The sequence below is a fragment of the Podarcis erhardii genome, assembly GCF_964252035.2.
Source record: "Podarcis erhardii genome assembly, chromosome: 2".
NCBI classification, from domain to species: Eukaryota; Metazoa; Chordata; class Lepidosauria; order Squamata; family Lacertidae; genus Podarcis; species Podarcis erhardii.
The window spans coordinates 14,737,550-14,754,656 of record NC_138498.1 but is presented as its reverse complement, the minus strand read 5'-3'; the positions used below and the strand labels follow the sequence as shown (position 1 = coordinate 14,754,656).

General features: G+C 44.4%; 1 protein-coding gene across 1 annotated transcript in view; it reads right to left on the bottom strand.

Moving 5' to 3' along the window:
- Positions 1 to 14,923, bottom strand: part of CS (citrate synthase) — a 33,985-nt gene extending 19,062 nt beyond the window's left edge. The window contains exon 1 of the mRNA XM_081849720.1: positions 14,656 to 14,923. Coding sequence (XP_081705846.1) covers positions 14,656 to 14,709 — 54 coding nt within the window. The 5' untranslated portion in view covers positions 14,710 to 14,923. The remainder of the gene's footprint in view (positions 1 to 14,655) is intronic.
- Positions 14,924 to 17,107: the final 2,184 nt, after the last annotated feature.

Below are 17,107 nucleotides of genomic sequence, written 5' to 3'. Positions count from 1 at the left end.
ATGGCACCTCCAGACTTTTGAGAGAGGTCAGGACTCTATGGCACTATGGCATAGGACTCTATGGGAAAGGACTATAAGCTCAACGGCAGAGCACATGTTCTGCAAGCAGAAGGTCTCAGTTTCAATCCCTGCTATTTCCAGTTAGGGCTGGGAAAAGACTCCTGCACAAAACCCTGGAGAGCCACTGACAGTCAGTGTGGACAATACTGAACTAGGCAAACCAATGGTGTGACTCTATATAAGGAAGCTTTCTATGTTCGGAGCCCACTACTGAGTAGGAAAAATAAAGCAATGTAGTCTAGGAATTTAGCCAAGTTGCAAGCTGCCAGTTTCCAATGAACAGTCCCCTGGGCACTACTGACAAGACTTTCCCAACCCCCAGCTGACTTGCTCTTCACTTGTGAAAGTGTCCTCTGAGCATCCTTTGAACTCCTTTTTTGGCTCCCGGCTTACCTCTTCTATGCTTTTAATGCCTTCTGAGCAGCGCATACCTGCCTGTCTATCTTCCAGGACAGGCCACGCAGGAGCAACCGAGTTCCTTGGCTCAACATGCGCTCCTCTGCGACTGATGACAGGTACTCCACCGCAGAGGCTGCTGGTGGCCAGGCCCATTGAACACAGTCCTGGCACATAAAGCCTCGTGGAACAGAAGGAGCGCTACCACAGTTCCACCAAGCAGTGTCACCACAGTTCTTCCAAAGTCACCCTACATAATCCAGGATAAACAAAGGCAGCAGCTTCCGGCAAAACTATGTTCTTTTGGAGCGAAATTCATATGGTTGTCAGGAGTGCTCTGATGGTGTTTCCTGCTTGGCAGGGGGTTGGACTCGATGGCCCTTGTGGTCTCTTCCAACTCTATGATTCTATGATCCAGGCTACTGCCAAAAATCAGTACACTGAAAGCTTTAACTTGCAACAGCTTTACCCTCCAGAGCAAATCAGCAAAAGCTTGGTCACTATTAAAAGTAAACAGCAGGATGCTTTGGGGCGAATGGTGTGGTTCCCAGAGCCGTATCTAAGCAACAAACATCCCTTTTCCACTCTGGACCTAGAGAACTATCTTGGGACAACTTTTGATTAGGAGGAGGCTGAGAAGGAGGGAAAAAAACATTCACATAAGACAAGCTGAAGATGGTAATTTCCTGCAACATTTACAGGGAGGAGGCCGAACCCTGCTATTTCAGGGATTAAGAGGACTGCATACACAGTTGTTCCTCAACAAGAGAGAAATTCATGTCCTGTGAAGAATGCAAGAGTACTGTAATGGGAGTTCGCAATGGGAATCTTATAAACCTGTATTTTGCTATACAACTTGTGCACTTGGATTCTCTAGTCTGTTGCCTATAATGTTTCAAATTACCATATTTTTTGCTCTAGAAGACTCACTTTTTCCTTCCTAAAAAGTAAGGGGAAATGTGTGTGCGTCTTATGTTGCGAGAGGGATTGCTGCTTTCACTGTGTAGCGATCCCTCTTGCTGTTCTGGCTTCTGAGATTCAGAGTATTTTTTTTCTTGTTTTCCTCCTCCAAAAACTAGGTGTGTCTTGTGGTCTGGTGTGTCTTATAGAGCGAAAAATACATTAGTTTGTGAAGTTTTTAACCTTAGCTACACCCGCTCCCCTTTAACAGGAGCATGCTTGCAAATAGCCACCAACATGGGAAAGTAAAAGCTGTGTCTCATATTTTGAAACACATGTGGTTAACGTAGTTACCTAGGCAAGTGGGCTGGCAAGGAAGTGGGTTATTATAATCTGCAGGCAACATTTTGCTTTTGAAAGATAAAGAAACACTGCTAAATCTGACGGTGCTGATTTTCTGTGTATGTGTGAAAGAGAAGAACAGGACACTTTGAGGATATCACAACCCTTTGGAGCTCACTGTGTTCCTGATGGATCAAGAAGCCTGTCTAATAAACTTCTGGGGAAAATAAAGCAGCAGCATTTATTATAACCAACTTAAAACACTGTGGCTTTAGCTGCTTTAAATAAAAACACAAACCTGATATTTAATATGGGTTTTAATTTTTAAAAATCTATTATACCAAAGTCTTCTGAATGTAATGCACATTTGAGTCTAAAACTATAGGCTTAAAAACAACAACAATCCACCAGGTATTTAAATAGCTGACAACGTGGCACATAACAATTGCCACTGCTTTTCTGCCACAACATATACAGTGTCTCCAATGACTGTCAGATTCGGATTTTGCAACAAGTTGCTTCTAGGAGAACTATACAGATCCATTGCACAATAAGCTTGAGAGAAAGGTGAAAATATTTTATAGTACATGCCTGCAGTAGATCAGGGATTACTGGCCCTCCAGATGTTGCTTTGACCACTGGCCATGCTAGATGGGGCTGATAAGAGCTGGAATCCAACATCTGCAGGCAGGGTTTGAAATTAGCAGGGCACAGAGAACATTTTGTGCCTAAAGATTCTCCAAAAAATTGGGTGCAATTTTTTGTGCCTGGCTGACACTCAAGGATTACTGAAATGTATGTGCTTTGAATACTTGAAGTATATGTTAAGAATAGACATTATGTTAAGGAGTTTAATAATAAAAAGCAAAGCATTTTGAAAACTGAAGTATGGTACAGTGGTACCTCGGGTTAAGTACTTAATTCGTTCCGGAGGTCTGTACTTAACCTGACACTGTTCTTAACCTGAAGCACCACTTTAGCTAATGGGGCCTCCTGCTGCTGCCACGCCACCAGAGAACAATTTCTGTTCTTATCCTGAAGCAAAGTTCTTAACCTGAAGCACTATTTCTGGGTTAGCGGAGTCTGTAATCTGAAGCGTATGTAATCTGAAGCATATGTAACCTGAGGTACCACTATACCAATATGTTTATTGTCAACACCAAATTAAACATGTATTAACGATTTCTGCTAAAAATGTGATATTAATGTGTCACTTAGGTGAATTGCATATTAATTCATGCTTATCAAAGCAAAAAATAAAGTGTTGCTGACCCCCCCAGTGGTGACTATACATTCTGTTTTGGCGCCCACAACCCAGGTCCCAGAAGCCATTTGACTCCGGGTTGCGGGACACAACCCGAAACCAGGAAGAAAGGGACGATGGACAAAATTAGAAGAGAACTTTCTTTTATATATTTGGTTATTTCTGAGTAATATTAATGAAATAATAGATTGAGGCGGAAAGGAAATAATTGGCTTTAGCAGAAAGACTTGAAGGCAATAAGTATAAATACAATCTAAATTTTAAATTTTAAGGTTTATGGTTTGGAAAGTAAAGATAAAGTTAAAGATAATATTGATAAATTTGAGATAGACTGTTAAGATAAATTATTTTTTTGATAGATATGGGAAGAATTTGCTGAAATAATGATTAAATTGGAATACAAAAAGGGAGGTATGAGGAGGTCTAAGACACAAGATAATGAAATGAAGCTACTGTGAATTTATAATATTTTTTTCTCTTTTTTCTGTTTTTGTTTTTTCCCCACTTTGTTTTTTGTTTTTTATGTTTTTTATGTTTTTGTATCTTGAAAATTTGAATAAATATCATTTAAAAAAAAACAGAAGCCATTTGGCTCCTAGCTTTTCTATCCCAGTTTCTAACACTGTCTGCAGGATCATGGTTCTATTCAAATCATGAGTGCACTTGCCTGTCAGCCACCAGTTAACATAATACAGAATACAAAACTAATATAATAAATGTGACATGATCCTGTCAGACTTTAGAGTGAGCCAAGGAGCCTGCCATATTTGTAACCTCTCTCACAAAGTTAATAATAATAATTTATTATTTGTACCACACCCATCTGACTGGACTGCCCCAGCCACTAACTGAAGAGTTATAGTCTGTGTTGAGTTGCACCAGGAGAGGCTAGACATACATTGCTGTATGCACTCAGTCAGAAATGCTCTGGTAAACACTGCTGAATTCTGAGGATAAGCAATCCAAGAATAAGGAATGAGTTTCTTTCACAAGCTATTCTTTGCCTAGGAAAGAAACATCTAGTCAAAGTGCAAATGGAGAGCTGGAAAAGTACTCAAGTCTCTGGAGAACTTATAAATCCATGAGAACTCTGGTATTTACACATTTCAAAGGGGTGATGGTGAAAAAGCAGACACTCCAGCTATCAGCAGAATAAGACATTTCTGGAGTTCAGGAAAACCACACAATATAGTGACGTGCCCACGTTAGTATCCACCTGACAGCATCGCACAGTCAAGTCTGATATCTCTACATGGAAGGACTGCGTATATTACAAGAAGTCCACCAAAAGGAGAATTGTTTGTACCACAAGGTGTCATCTTAACTGCATTATATTTCTTTGCTAGCTCTCTGCCTCTTCTGTGGCTCCACTTTCCTTTGTCCAAGTTGGGGCTGCAGTCTTTGGCTAGGGATTAATTTTCATGAATCACCTGAAAGCCATTGTGCAAGCCAACTGTATTATGTTAGTAAGGTACTACAGGTGCCATCTGATGATTTTTATTAATAAGACTTATCTTTGTTTTCTCCATTGTGTGGTTTCCAGCTCTTGTGCATGTTCTCTCTCTTTTAGTATACCAGCAGGAGCTGACATTGCTGAATTCAAGGATAAAGTATGCCAAAAAAAACCAACCCAACCAACCTCAAAAACCCTATCCTATTTTGCTCTCCCCATTTGTTCCCCTTTTCCTTGACTGAGGAAGCCTAAAATTTAAGTTGAAAGAGAAGGCATAAAGCAGACTCAGGTCCTAGATGCACTGCCCTGCTGGGGAAGGACCTTCTCTCTTCAAAGCATGGGGAAGCTTCCTCGTACCTTGAGTTAAGAACTTAATTTGTTCTGGAGGTCCATTCTTAACCTGAAACTGTTCTTAACCTGAGATACCACTTTAACTTATGGGGCCTCCTGCTGCTGCCGCGTGATTTCTATTCTCATCATGAAGCAAAGTTCTTAACCCGAGGTACTATTTCTGGGTTAGTGGAGTCTATAACCTGAAGCATCTGTAAGCCGAGGTACCACTGTATATCAGACTTTCTTCCCACTGTTCTCAGTAGAACCAAGTACTCAGGACAGAATGTTGCCTTTTGATTGATGCAGGAGTCCGGAGTCCAAGATCCCATTCGCCACCCTGTACATGAAACTCCTCCACAGGCAAGTTCCTTTCTCAATGTGATATACCTCTCAAAAACGAAAACAAATACTATGCATACCGAAAACCACCACACTCAAGAATTGGGAGGGAAGGTGGCAGATAAAAGACTCCAATTTCTGGGAGTCATCCAAGTGGTTAAATGCTCAATGTGTTTATAGTGCAGGATATGATTTATTTATAGTGTTGGATATTACTATTTGATTTATGGATTGATTACTGTGGAAGTGTGTTGAGCTTCTGAAGTTTGACACCAGTGAATCTTTGCTTAATTTCAGTTGAAGTTCTCCCTTCTAGGTGTTTGCATTATTTGGGTAACACCTGCAGGATAGGTACAAAAGGAGTAAGCTGTCTCTAGGGAAAACTAAGAAACCAGTGTTATTCACCATGTCTTGGTAAATCAATTTAAGAACAAATGACCATTACAGCTTCCAGAGCAGGAAATTATGCCTAGGGAAATCTAGAATACTCTTAAAAGCAAGACTGCAGCCATTTTTATTTATTTATTTTGTTCTACAAATGAAAGAAAACAAGAAAGCCTCAAGCAAGATTGCATTGTATTAAAAATAAATAAATAGATCTATTATTTCCTAAATATCTAAAGCATCTGGTGCTTTAGAAATGAGAGACATGAAAGCTCTGACTCAGAAGAAGGGAAGTACGTAAACAGAAAGCAAAGGAAGAGCCTTAGGTCCTAAATAATCTCTGCCTTCATAAGAGACCAATATTTTTTTCAGAAAACTGAAATCTTTCTTATTCCAATTTTGAATACCTTCACTACCTCTTTTCAAGTACTGTACTGTGGAATATTTACTGCAGTTGTGAGGAAATTTTGCAAAGTCATGGACAAAACCTGCTCACCTTGAACTTTAGAAACTGCAGTTGCTTTCCAGATGTAATATATGAAACGGGTTTATTTTACTTTTTAAAGCATCCTAAGAAAAGAATGAGCAAGAGGGTAGAGAAGCAAAGATAATGAGCCCCATGTGCTTTCACAGGCTGTATTCTAGAGCTTCAGCAAACAGGCCCCTGGAAGCATATGGAGTTGCTGGGTCAGAGGATTTACTAATAAACTACTCATGTAGAATCATAGAATCATGGAGTTGGAAGGGACCAAGAGGGTCATCTAGTTCAACCCTATGCAATGCAGGAATCATTTGCCCAACATGGGGCTTAAATCCACAACCCATAGATTAATAATAATAATAAGAATAAGAATAAGAATAAGAATAATAAGAATAATAATTTATTATTTATACCCCGCCCATCTGGCTGGGCCTCCCCAGCCACTCTGGGCGGCTTACATAAAAACCAAAAATACAGTAAAATATCACACGTTAAAAACTTCCCTGAACAGGGCTGCCTTCAGATGTCTTCTGAATGTCAGGTAGTTGTTTATCACTTTGACATCTGCTGGAAGGGCGTTCCACAGGGTGGGCGCCACTACCGAGAAGGCCCTCTGCCTGGTTCCCTGTAGCTTTGCTTCTCGCAATGAGGGAACCGCCAGAAGGCCCTCGGCGCTGGACCTCAGCGTCCGGGCAGAATGATGGGGGTGGAGACGCTCCTTCAGGTATACTGGACCGAGGCCGTTTAGGGCTTTAAAGGTCAGCACCAACACTTTGAATTGTGCTCGGAAACATACTGGGAGCCAATGTAGGTCTTTCAAGACCGGTGTTATATGGTCTCGGCGGCCGCTCCCAGTCACCAGTCTAGCTGCTGCATTCTGGATTAGTTGTAGTTTCCGAGTCACCTTCAAAGGTAGCCCCACGTAGAGTGCATTGCAGTAGTCCAAGCGGGAGATAACTAGAGCATGCACCACTCTGGCGAGACAGTTCGCAGGCAGATAGGGTCTCAGCCTACGTACCAGATGGAGCTGGTAAACAGCTGCCCTGGACACAGATTAAGATTCTCATGCTCTACCGACTGAGCTACCCCAGTTTGTTTGAACACACTAGGGTTTGATAAGGTTACTACTGACAAGTTTTTATGCTTTACTACTGCCAGGACAGCAGCCTTTTTCCTTGGGACATGTTTTTACACCGAGGAAACAGAAACCCTGCACTCAACTGTGTTATTACATAATAATGACAATACTAAACCTAACCATTTCAGGATTATTAATGGACAAGCAAGACATAAATATTATAAATGAAATAACCTGTTTTATTTTAACGGTCTAGTTCAGATTTCCCCTACCTAGTTCCCTCCAGATGTTTTGGACTACAACTCCCATAATCTCTTGGCCATCTGCCATGTTGGCTGGAGTTGATCAGAATTTGTACTCCATAGGGTACTTGTTGAGGAAGGCTGGTCTAATTTGATCAAAATGTTTGCTATACCTTTAGAGAGACCATCGCTTGCCGTTGACTGGTATGCTAAAGCAATAAAAGGAAGAACACTTTAAAAAACAGAATGGGAATGCAGTAGAAACGTCAAGATAGAACTAGAACTCTGGACAAAAAACTGGGTCCCCCCCATAGACCCTGGAAACTGTCCTTTTCCTGTGTCTTGTTTTAGGCTGAGCTTTCTAAAGTTTTGAAAACGGTCCCTATGAAGCAAGGAGAACGAGGGAGTTTTTGCATACATGTTCTTTAAAACCAAGAAAACAAATTACATATAGATTCCACGACCAATGGACATATCACAGCTGAACGGCCTGAAGTGTATTATGTGCTTTTGCTGTGATATAAAAGCAATTTCCCACCTATAACTGAGAAGGAAAGGTTGCCCAGCCACAAGTTTGGTTCCTCAAAAGCATTTTAGCAGTGGTATGTTAAGTGGAGTGGGCATGCACATACATCTGCATGCACAGACAGAAGATAGCCGCTAAGGCAGAAGGGTCTTCGGAAAGTCTATGTTCTTTGTTCTGGAAGGGAAGGAATTCTCACAGCTTAGATGCATCCCTACTAGGAAGGTAATGGAAAAGTTCAGAAGCTAAACTGTCACACCCCACCCTTGCAACGGGAATACAGACAGCAGATCAGAAGACCTCACTCAAGATAATGCTGTCTTTCTGCAGAGGGCAGTTTATATCTGCCAGCAGGAGTCCGAGCCAATTAAGGGATTCCTATATAAATCTGTTCAGGCACAGACTAGTGAACAAGCTGTGACCCAGAGAGAGCCGCATCCAGCCTCTGCAACAACATTTTCTGTGCTTTCTTCTCTAAGCTAGGGAAGACAGCTATGCTGCTGGCGTGGATTTAGCCTGTTCTCTTGTGTGGATACTGAAGGATAAAGAATATCCTAATAATGTTCCCGCGTCCCACTGTCAGATGGCTCAGTGAATGCAACCTACTTTAAACAGATCTTGATGTTTAGCTTGACTGCATGCACCCAACAATAAGGGCAATTAAGGTGGCAAGGCCAGCCAAGCACCTCCATGTCATTTTAACCTGGTTATCAGGATCTGGGTGATGCAATCCAGCCAATGGCCAGCTTGCCAGCAAAACTCAGTAGGACGATAACTCACCATGGAAGAAACGTGAATCATGCCATCTGACTTGGGAGGTCCAAACCATGCAAAGGTTTCTCAAAGCAGCACTTGCCTATAGTACTAGAAAATGTTTTTTTCCTCTTACAGGTGTGCCAAATTAAACTGAGATACACATTCTCCTTCGGCCATCACTCAAGTCGATCTGACAAAAGCAGGAATACTGGGAGGAAACTGTGACTATGGAATAGGAGTTATGAGAGGGACCTGCTGCATGTAGCAGACCCACTGCCAATCAGCAGGGAGAGTTTCCTACAAGATATAAAACCCCAACAAGCACCTGTTTGTTTTGGCATCATCTTGTGCTTTTTACACACCTTAACCTGTTTAAAGTTAACACAACATGGCTGTGAATTCATTTACTTATTTATTTACAGTACTAACTATATTTATATACTGTCTTTCTGCCCAAACACTCAAATATATGCAATGGATTTTCATGCACATACTTTCTGAAAGAGATCCTCTCAATTACTGATATGGGGTTGTTTGCTTTTATTATTTTTACCCTGTTTTTCTGTGTTTGGACACACAAAGTAGCTTACAGAATTAAACAGACAAAAACCACCACTAAAACTAATGTGGAAGGCTCTGGAGATCAGGGCTCTATTAGTTCCAGTGACAACAATGCAGGCTTCTTCCTCTTCGAGGGCTCCTTCTTAGGCCCAGTGCGGATATATCCTTAGCCTCCAACCAAGGTTATGTCTGTCATGGTTATCAGTCCTGATGCCCCTGCAGCTAGATTGCAAAAGCAAAGTTGCAGCCTTGGAACTGGCTTACTGTCCCTACTGCAGAGTTTGAGCTATCAAAGAGACCACTCTGAAACACTGCTCCTTGTAGCAACTCCCAAACTTATTTGATCACTCACTGTCCATTATCCAGCCTCAATAACTTTATGCTGCACATTAACCTGTTTGTCCTTCTGAATATCCACATATAGAGTTCCAAGGAACACCCAAAAAGAGAAAATGCTGCATAACACTTAGGAACAAAGAAAGGGGGTTCTTTCAAGCAGTCAAGGCTGCCAAGAGTTGCAGTTCCACATTATACTTATTCAGGCATTTGTAAGAGGGTCTAACTAAAATGAAAGTGCATGCACAAACACCCTAGCTCTTGCATCCTCCAGGTCTATCATTCTCCGTGTGTTCCAATACATCTGCCTGCAGCAAGGAAGGCTCCTGTACTCATGGAAGCTTCCCTTTGTTCTGGAACCCTGCTATTCCAGTTTTCCAAAATGCATGGGAACTCAACAAGTACAAGTGGTTTCCCAAGTGCAGGCTGCTGCCCTAGAACATGTACACTTTCCCTTCCTAGCATATTTTGGTTAGTCATTTACAAACACCTGAACAGACTACTCTCAACTCAAAACCCCATTCATAGAATCATAGAATCCTAGAGTTGGAAGAGACCACAAGGGCCATCGAGTCCAACCCCCTGCCAAGCAGGAAACACCATCAGAGCACTCCTGACATATGGTTGTCAAGCCTCTGGTTAAAGACCTCCAAAGAAGGAGACTCCACCACACTCCTTGGCAGCAAATTCCACGGTCGAACAGCTCTTACTGTCAGGAAGTTCTTCCTAATGTTTAGGTGGAATTCTTTAAGAGAAGAGCAGTGGACTGAGTTGCTGATAGGCAGAGTATTTGGTGAAGAGTTTACAGGAACAGTAGCGGAGCTGAGATTATTACCAGCACATCATCTCTTTCTGAAACAAGAAAGGTGCACTTCTATATGGCACTGACTGAGGCTGGATGGATCTCTGAATCTTATATACTTCTAATTGCACAAGAACAACCAAATTGCCCAAGCGCACCCAAAGTTTCTCCCACACTCTTAAAATACAAATCAGGACAAGATAAGGAAACCACTCTTAGGTAAACCTTATGCAAACAAGAGCTTACTTCCTCCATTAATGCTTCAGGGAATACAAGCTTACACCCTGCTAAAGCTCTTGCTTTCTTCACCTGTAAACCAGAAGAATCCTTGGGGGAAAACAGGTTCTGCCATCCCCATTACAGAATCCCAGCTCAGAGTACCTCTTCAAACCTGAATGTAACATCTTATTGGCAAGTACAGTCTTAACATGTGCAAGCAAGAGACACATGCTCTTTAAAAACCACACAGTGGGTGGAATTCGTTCAATGTACCGTATTTTTCACCCCATAGGACGCACCGGCCCATAGGACGCATCTAGATTTGGGGGGGGGGGGAATAAAGGGGAAAAAATTATTTCCCCCCCCCCCGGCGCGCCCCGTGCTTCGGGCTGCTGCCCGCAAGCCTTGGGAGCCCGGCGGGCACTCCCGCCGGGCTCCCAAGGCTTGTGGATAGCTTCCTGAAGCCTGCATTCGCCCCATAGGACCCACACACATTTCCCTTTCATTTTTGGAGGGGAAAAAGTGCGTCCTATAGGGCGAAAAATACGGTACCACTAAGTGGGATATGTGTTTGAGGAATTAGGCCCACTCACGCAATGGGACTCCCCCCCCTCAATGCACTTCTAAACCTGTTCTGGGGTTCCCCCAACAAGTTAGTTGTATCCCACCCAATGTTTTTGAGGCCATGGAATATGTATCACTGGGACTAACACTATCAGCATATATGCTGTGACTTGACAATATATTAAGTATGTCCAGCCAAAGAGCACACTCAAGAACTTGGCACTTCCTTTACACAAGTCAGATAAAGCAATACAAGAGCAGAAAATACAAAAGACCAGCCTCCCCTCTTTGCAGCTAGCAACTGAAGTCACGTAGCTGCAACAGGGATCACAGATGGAAAACTAAGATAAGGCAGCCCTTCTCCTGCTACTGGCAATTATTGTTTGAAGAAGAGGCAGAAGAAGAGAACAGCAATTAAAAAGGAAGAGGGGGAAATGGCTGGGAGAAGAAATGATGGATTGGGAGCATAAAGATGAAGAGCTTATATTGCCAATGCAGGCAAGTGTCCGCCTCAATCCCACCACATATTTTGTGCATACCTGCTTTCCCAAAGGTATGAATAGGACCAGAGACCTATAAAGGAAAGTTACCAAGGGAAGGGTGACACCTTTCTACAATGTACTGCGCAGTTGCCCCCAACACACTTTTTTCCACTACTAAAAAAGCACCTGTTTGAATTTTCAGGGAACAGTGATTGGAGCCAAGCTTTTATTACCTTTACCAGCAGAAGGCACAAATTTTGTTTTATTGCAGTGTTTTTTTAGATGAACGTTTTATTATGTTAGGTCATTTGTATGCTTGCTCTGGGCTCCTTTGGGAGGAAATGAATGTAACAATAAATAAATAAATAAATAAATAAATAAATAAATAAATAAATAAATCGTTAATTGCTCCTTTCTACAATGTACTGTGCAGTTGCCCCCCAACACATTTTTTTCCACCACTAAAAAACACACACCTGTTTGAACTTCAGGGAACAGTGATTGGAGCCAAGCATTTATTACCTTTACCAGCAGAAGGCACAAATTTTGTTTTATTGCAGTGTTTTTTTAGATGAGCATTTTATTAAGTTAGGTTATCTGTATGCTTGCTCTGGGTTCCTTTGGGAGGAAATGAATGTAACAAATAATAAATAAATAAAACATTAATTGCTCCTTTGTAGTTATAAACATTTGTGAAAAACATTCATATACTGTATATGGTTGAAACTGCAACCAGACACATCCCTGGAGACCCTTGCATATCCAGGGTGGTTCTCAACCACACCAGATTTGAGCAGATCCAAATACTACATCCCAATAATTACACTATAAGCAAGACGAATACTCCACATGTAGGACCCACAATTTGCCTCCCCCTCACCCCTGCTCAAATACCTACAATTTCAGCCCAGCATTGTAAGTATCACAGAGAAAGCTGACACCCACATAGACACTCCAGACACCCACATAATACAATTAAGAGTGCTGGAAATGCAATTACTCCCTGAAGAGAAAGAACAAAATTTAAAAGAGAAATAAAAAGCCAGCAATCAAAAAAGGAAAAGGGGGATGGTATTTGGGAGAGGATTAGGAGCTGAGAGATGAAGAGCTTACTTGGGTCACTACAAGTCTGGCTCATCGAGGCTTTTGTTTCAGACCCAAGTTAAGTATGTCCTAATTTTAACTTCACTATCTACTTGTCCTGCTGCATATCTGTACTACACAGAAACAGAACAGATTTCCTCAGTCATCAAAATTTAGTCAAAGTACAGGAACAGAGCAGGCAAAAGTCAGAAATGGGGAAAAGGTAAATAAGCCCAAAATAAATGCTCTGGGATTAGCCATTTGTAATTGCTTGGTTAGGGAATTTAGTGAGTCTGGAGCTCAAATAAAATTGTCAAGTGGCCCTTTATCCTAGGAGAAAAGCCACAGCCAGACTTTTCAGCAAGACAACAGCAACCAGCATATTGAACTTTCAGTAGAAGGCAGAAAATTAGACTGTAGCAAAGGAGAACACAGATCACAAAGAAAAAATGGGCACTTGGAAAATAGCCCAATAGAAATAGACGGCTTTCAAGAAATGTTACTTGTTACAGGATGTTTGTGCATGGTGTGTTTGATGCCTCTAATACATCCCACAACTTTATCACTGCAATCTTGCAGCAAAAGAAAAGTAAATGCTTACTAGGAAGCTGCACTACTTTCCAAATACATTAGACTAGAGCCCTACTTTGCCCTTCCAACATCCCACCATGCTGGGGTGTGAGCCAGTCAGCAAACACTAATTTATAGATTCATGCATTGTTTCCCTTCCATGAAACAATTGCTAGTATTTCTTCCACTTTAAGAAATATTAGCAACCAGCAGCATGACGTTGATTACTCATGTTAAGGGATACTCCATCCCAACTTCACCCTTTTGACAGCTGACCCTTTTGCCCTCTAAGCATCCTAGGAGAAGCTTAAAGGTGATCAAGTTGTTTAATAAGGGCTGGGGATCACAAAAGAGGTGGGAAAAGAGGCACAGTTTTCTAGCTAAATTTCCACCAACATGCACCAGTTTAGCTGCTTCAATCCACCTGCTATAAAAAGGAACCAGAATATGCCTGCCGCACCTTTCCCCTAGATACCAAACTTAAGACTGGGGGAGGGAGCATACAACCGCCCCTGTCAGAGGGAATGAGCAATTTCCCATCCAGAGGTCAGGTGAACAGGAAAAAGCCAAGTCTGCAATTGCCAAGGCCTGATATTCCCAAAACATATGATCATGGAAATCTCAAAATGAAGTCAACCCTCTTAATGGGAAGGGAGGAGAAAGGGATATCTTACACAGCAAGTTTCTTCTTTTACCTCTTACCCACCAACCAACCACCGCAGTTCACCATTTCGTTGTCTTTCTATCTTTCTCCACCCCACCCCCCCCCGGGGGGGGGAACATAATAAAGATCCCTCTCCCTTTAAGATTTCATACGGGAGGGGAAGCAGCAACCTAACAGGGTAATAAAATCGAGAACATCTTTCAACAAGCCTAGACCTAACGCAACGTCCTCTGAAAGAGAAACGTGGAAGTGGAGCGGTGGGGTAAGCCGGTAGATAAGGCAGTCCCACCCCAGATGTACCCAGCACAGGCCCCACTCCCCACTGGCTTGGCTACAATCGCGTTACGAGACCCCGCACCCTACTAATTCCCATAATCTTAGACCTGGAAGAGGGTGCCCCCCCAGGGTCATCTAGCCCAACCCCCTGCAATGCAGGAATTTAAAAAAAAACACAAAACATTTTTTTTGCCCAGCGTCTCGAACCCGCGACCCTGAGATTTAAGAGCCCTCCTGCTCTGATACGGGAACACCCAAGTTGCACAGAACCAGGGCAAGACGAACTCTCCCCCCCCCGCCCCCTGCAACGGCAGATCACAAGGGATCCGGAAGATCCCAGCTGCTGCTCCTTAGCAAGAGTTGGGACGCAACCCCCCCCCCACCCCAACACGCGCTACACTGCTTCCCACCCCTCGCGAGGCCTCCGGGCAAGTCTCGCGGAGGGCGCGGCCCCTTTAAGGGCGGCCTGTCACAGGCCCCGGGAAGGGCGAAATGGCCGGCGGCGGCGGGGGGGGGGAGGGAGGCGAGAAAGGGAATTTCACCTCACCTTGGCACCCAAGAGGCGCGCGGCCGCCCTGCTGCTGGCAGTCAACAAGGTCATGGCGAGCGAGGAGCGGCGAGAACCTGACGCGGCGGCGGCGGCGGCGAAGGGGCGAAAACCAGCGGCCGCCTGGAGGAGAAGAGGGAAGTCCGGGGGTGGGCGGGGGGGAGAGAAGGGAAGCAGGCCAGACCAAGGTTGAAGAGCGGCAGCAGACGCCTGAGGAAAGGAGCGGCAGCGGCTGCGCCCGGCAGGGTCCTCACAACGCGGCGGCGGCGTCAGCAGCGAAGGGGCGGGGCCTGGCCCCGGCGGAGGACCCCCCCAGGCTATTAACATAAACGTCGCCGAGGCGCCATTGGGCGGCGCGGCGGGAGGGGCGGGGCTTGTCCGCGCGCGCGGGCGGGCAAGGGCGTGGTCCTGCCTGGGAGTGAGGCGCCCGAGTCAGGCGCCTGATTTGCGTGGCGACAGCGTCTGAAGTACAGTAGTCTGGTCTGCACACACATTAATGCGGGTTCGGCTGAGGGGCTGGGAGTACTTGGTGTTGCTGGTCTTGTGGGCTTTCCGTAGGCCTCTTGGCTGGGCTAGATAGGCACTTGTCTGATCCTAGACTGCTCTTCTTTTAGGCTAACTTTATTCCTAACTTCTCTCCCCCCGCCCCACATCGCTTAGTAAAGGTAAAGGGACCCCTGACCATTAGGTCCAGTCGTGGCCGACTCTGGGGTTGCGGTGCTCATCTCGCTTTATTGGCCGAGGGAGCCGGCATACAGCTTCCGGGTCATGTGGCCAGCATGACTAAGCCGCTTCTGGCAAACCAGAGCAGCACACAGAAACGCTGTTTACCTTCCCGCTGGAGCGGTACCTATTTATCTACTTGCACTTTGACGTGCTTTCGAACTGCTAGGTTGGCAGGAGCCAACCTTCCCGCTGGAGCGGTACCTATTTATCTACTTGCACTTTGACTACTAGGTTGGAAGGAGCAGGGACTGAGCAACGGGAGCTCACCCCGTCCCGGGGATTCAAACCGCTGACCTTCTGATCAGCAAGTCCTAGGCTCTGTGGTTTAACCCACAGCTCCACCCGCGTCCCTCCATGTAAAGGTAAAGGTAAAGGTAAAGGTAAAGGTAAAGGTACCCCTGCCCATACGGGCCAGTCTTGACAGACTCTAGGGTTGTGCGCCAATCTCACTCAAGAGGCCGGGGGCCAGCGCTGTCCGGAGACACTTCCGGGTCACGTGGCCAGCGTGACAAAGCTGCATCTGGCGAGCCAGCACAGCACACGGAAACGCCGTTTACCTTCCCGCCAGTAAGCGGTCCCCATTTATCTACTTGCACCTGGAGGTGCTTTTGAACTGCTAGGTTGGCAGGCGCTGGGACCGAGCAACGGGAGCGCACCCTGCCGTGGGGATTCGAACCGCCAACCTTTCGGTCGGCAAGCCCTAGGCGCTGAGGCTTTTACCCACAGCGCCACCCGCGTCCCATCCATATAAAGGTAAAGGGACCCCTTTACTTGCACTTTGACGTGCTTTTGAACTGCTAGGTGGGCAAGAGCAGGGACTGAGCAACGGGAGCTCACCCTGTCGCAGGGATTCGAACCGCCGACCTTCTGATCGGCAAGTCCTAGGCTCTGTGGTTTAACCCACAGCGCCACCTGTGTCCCTTACCTCCATGTAAAGCCTGAGAGCAAAATCCCATGGAACTCATTGGGACTTGATTCAGAGCAGAAATGAGCTGTAAGGCTCGCCCTGCGCCAGGCAACCAATCCATTTTGTATACCGCCTTTCATCCAAAGATCCCAAGGCAGTCTAGGGATTCATAGGAAAACCCTGAGGGGAGCAGCAGTACAACGCCACTGTGCCAGAGGAAAGCAGGGTGGTTTTATTTCTCCACCCAAGCTTTTCTCTGGTTCCTTGTGGACCCATAAAATCCAGATAAAATGAGAGGCAAGTAGGATTAGAATGAGAATGTTTTACTGGTTGTTGTTGTTGCTTTTAAAAATACCTGCTCCTCCAACATCATCATGGCAGCAGACATTAAACAGGGGAAGGTTGCCTGTTGCATCGAGTCCCTTGGGCAAAAATACACACGATTTCTGCCAAAAGCACAACACACCTGTGAATAACTAAGCAAATTTGTAAATTTTGGGTTTCCAGACATTTTTGTATAGTCTTGTCCCTGTAGTATTCTACAGGATAGGAAAGTCATTACTGATGGCAGGATTTATTTGGGTGACATAGAAGTCACAGTTGGGAATGTGGGGAAAGGAATTGGGTTGATGTCTTTTTAAATGCATTTTCCAGGATTTAATATACACAACTTCTTAGTTATCTCCTATCTCAAGACTTCCTTGCCAATGCCTCCATGGCTTCCTATTTGTTCCTTATCTTCCTGCGTATCCTTTTACATCAACCATTTGCAATCTATACAATAACCGAATAGTTGTTGCTGCTGCTCATGTATCTAAC